A 3,202-nucleotide genomic window follows, 5' to 3' on the forward strand; every position below is an offset into this window, starting at 1 on the left:
TTTATTACTTTTCTTTTCTCGTCAACCTAGCGAAGATTTTTTTCTTGAACCAAATGTGTAATTTAGATGATTAGATAATACAGCAAATACAGTTTGGTCATATACAATGTTGCTGCATTGTCCTATACCCGCCGCCAGGTACACCCAGTAGCAGCTCATATAGTCAGCAGAAGAAGCCAACATCGATGTTTGTGTTTAGCCTTAAAATTTGCAGGCAAATTGCGGCAAACGTCGGCAAGTGAAGACGTCCATGACAAGGCCCGGTGTCCCCGCACGCGCACGCACGCACTGGCTGTGCCGAGCCATCTGGGTAATGGCGGTGTCCATCGATTGCTTCGGCAGCAGCCAGGCGTTCATTGGAGGCTGCACGCGAGCTCGTGTGTTGCCATGGTGATGATATCATCCAGGATCCAGCAACATTATGTTAAGAAGCTGGCCTCACCACCACCGCCGCCGCCGCCGCCTGCTAGAGGACACTGGTGGCTGTGTCGGTTCCTTTTGTGATACTCGCTTGTCAACAGACGGTGGGGACTATTTTTTTTTTAAAGCCGTTTCTGCTGTAAATACTGGACTTTGCTGGCACCTGACCGTGTTGTAGCTGATTTTTGTAGTTCCCAGTCTCCACAACAAATCTCGGATTTTTGGTCGAGAATCATGCAGCTTTCTGCGTCTTCCGTGTGTGGTAACGGGTCTACAGTTCGTTCTCTGCCTCATGTGATGCATTCCTCAACACCCACCACCGGCTTCTGCCTGTCGCTGCATCTGGCTGTTTGCTAGAAGGACTAGTAGGCCATTTTCTTTTCATTTCGTCTTTATCTCCGATCACCAGGATGGGCACCGTGTTGTCTTTCTCTCCACGCCAACGGAAGCCTCTGTGCGAGGACATCAACCTGAACAATTTCACGTACGAACAGCTCAACAATGCCAAAAACATTCCCAATATTCCGCCAAAGGAGAAAAACTTCAAGCGCCATTCCATGTTTCTCAGCGTGCTCAGCTGGAAGAAGTTCACCGTCAACCCCAAGAAGAAGGACAAGAACTTGTTAAAGCTTTCAAACTCTACGATCCTCCACAGCAACAAGTTAGACAACAACTTTAATCTGGAGAATGTCAACTTGAACAAAAACATCCAGAAGTCGGTTTCCTGCTACAACCTGAAAACAGGGCAAGAGGAACCCGTGCACACCATTGTGCCGGTGAAGGTGGCGCCAGTGGTGACTAAGAAACTGGTGGACAAGTGCTGCAGTCCTAAGCGGACGGTGATCCAAGCCTCCACCTCCGAGCTTCTCAAGTGTCTGGGGGAGTACCTGAAGCGCAAGTGTAAAAAACTGCGGCACTTTGAGCCCAGCGACGCCATCTTGTGGTTACGGTCCGTGGATCGCTCCTTGCTGCTTCAAGGATGGCAGGACATCGCCTTCATCAACCCGGCCAACGTCGTCTTCATCTACCTGCTGGTACGGGATGTCGTGCCCAGCGAGCTACAGTCCGAGCACGACCTGCAGGCCCAGGTACTCACCTGTCTCTACCTGTCCTACGCCTACATGGGCAACGAGATCAGCTACCCGCTCAAGCCTTTCTTGGTGGAAGAGGACAAGGACAAGTTTTGGGATCGGTCCCTGCTCATCGTCGAGCGACTCAGCGCCAGCATGCTTCGCCTCAACAAGGACCCCAGCTTTTTTACAGAAATCCTCACCGAACTCAAAGCTTACTCTCCGTGTATATGAGAAGCCACACCGCGGGTGTTCAGGTGTGTTCTTTCTCCAACCTTCGTGCGACCGTACCCACCGTCGTAGCGCCAGTTCTCCAGGAAGATAGCAACTCCTGTGGTTGGTTCCCTACAAATATTTGAAACTCACCAGATGGTAAGAATGTTGACTTCGATTCCTTGAGCTGCCCACTCGCTGGTCATGCTCTAGAACTGTTGTTCCCAAGAGAATGGAACGAAATGAAGACTTGATCAGAGGAGACTGGTCCTCGCCAAGTATTCTAGAGACAAAGTCATTTTGCTGTTTATAGAGACAAGCAGCGATAGCCATATTGTTTACAAAGACAAACTTTTTTCTAGTCTAAAGCCTTTTATTATAAGTTTGTTGCCGTTGCTTTATTTTTGTTTAGCCTCAGTTTGAGTAAGTACAATATATCATGTAATTTTGATGAAACATATTTTACTGGCATTATCTTTCGCATATTGTTCTCTTTCAAAATGAAGTAAAAAAGATTTTTTTAAAATAATCAGTAATTGTCTCGGTGAGATACAAGTGTAAACAGTTTACAACAAGATGACACAATACAAAGATGTTATCTCTTTGTTTCTGTACACTTTAGTAATGGTAATCAATCTTCACACCCAGAGAAAACAATAACAACGAGACAATGAATATAGCTTTTAAGGAGTGGTATAGATGTCCACAAGATTGATAGAGTGGTGTAGGCGTGTTGGATTTCATTCAGTATTAATGTCAATTATTAATATTAATATTAATATCATGCATATCTATATTTTTTAAAGAAAAGTAGTATTTCTGTAAATATAAGTTGTCTGCATACTCTAAACAAGAGATTAGGTGATGTTGTCTCATTCAAACAGTCGTGTTTACTTTCAGGAGGTAAATTTTCTTACTCAATCACACAGGGAATTATACACACTTCTTTGGGATATGTAAAAATAAATAAATCCAGTTAGCTTCACTGTTAGCCATTACATGTCGCAAGAGGATAATCACGCAGTAAATTATTTTGTGATGTTAATCAGAAAATATAACAATACGAGTCGTGCATTTTCCACATAACAACATTATTTGAACACTTAAGAAATTTTTGCCAGTCATCTGTTAGTTTCATCTCTTCTTTTTTTGTTTATTTATTTGTTGTCAATGTCGCAAGATTACCACTACAACGTGTTTAGTATTTGTTTACGATCAACATTTGAAACTTCGTGATGTGTTACAACAGCAGTTCGAACAAAAAGTTGTTTTCCCTGTAAGCCACGAGTGATGTCATGTCAGCTTCCTGCCAGGTCAGCTGACACTCCCTTCGATGACGAGTCATGATGTAAACATATGAATATTAATGAAGGTGTATATATTTTTGTGTCGGAGACTATCCTACAGTTCAATGCTGCGGATGCTGCCAGTGACAGTGTAACTCACAGACTGACAACAGCTACAAGTTGTAGCCACCAACAGCGAGGAGCAAGTGCAAG

The 3,202-nt window shown here is 44.1% G+C and overlaps 1 protein-coding gene across 1 annotated transcript; it reads left to right on the top strand.

The window, feature by feature from the left end:
* Positions 1–287: 287 nt before the first annotated feature.
* On the top strand, positions 288–2,357 carry LOC112564273 (cyclin-dependent kinase 5 activator 1-like). Its single transcript, XM_025238971.1, has one exon. The coding sequence runs from the start codon at positions 831–833 to the stop codon at positions 1,722–1,724; it is 894 nt and encodes a 297-aa protein (XP_025094756.1). The 5' UTR covers positions 288–830; the 3' UTR covers positions 1,725–2,357.
* Positions 2,358–3,202: the final 845 nt, after the last annotated feature.

This window comes from Pomacea canaliculata, linkage group LG5 (assembly GCF_003073045.1).
Source record: "Pomacea canaliculata isolate SZHN2017 linkage group LG5, ASM307304v1, whole genome shotgun sequence".
In the NCBI taxonomy this organism is placed as follows: Eukaryota; Metazoa; Mollusca; class Gastropoda; order Architaenioglossa; family Ampullariidae; genus Pomacea; species Pomacea canaliculata.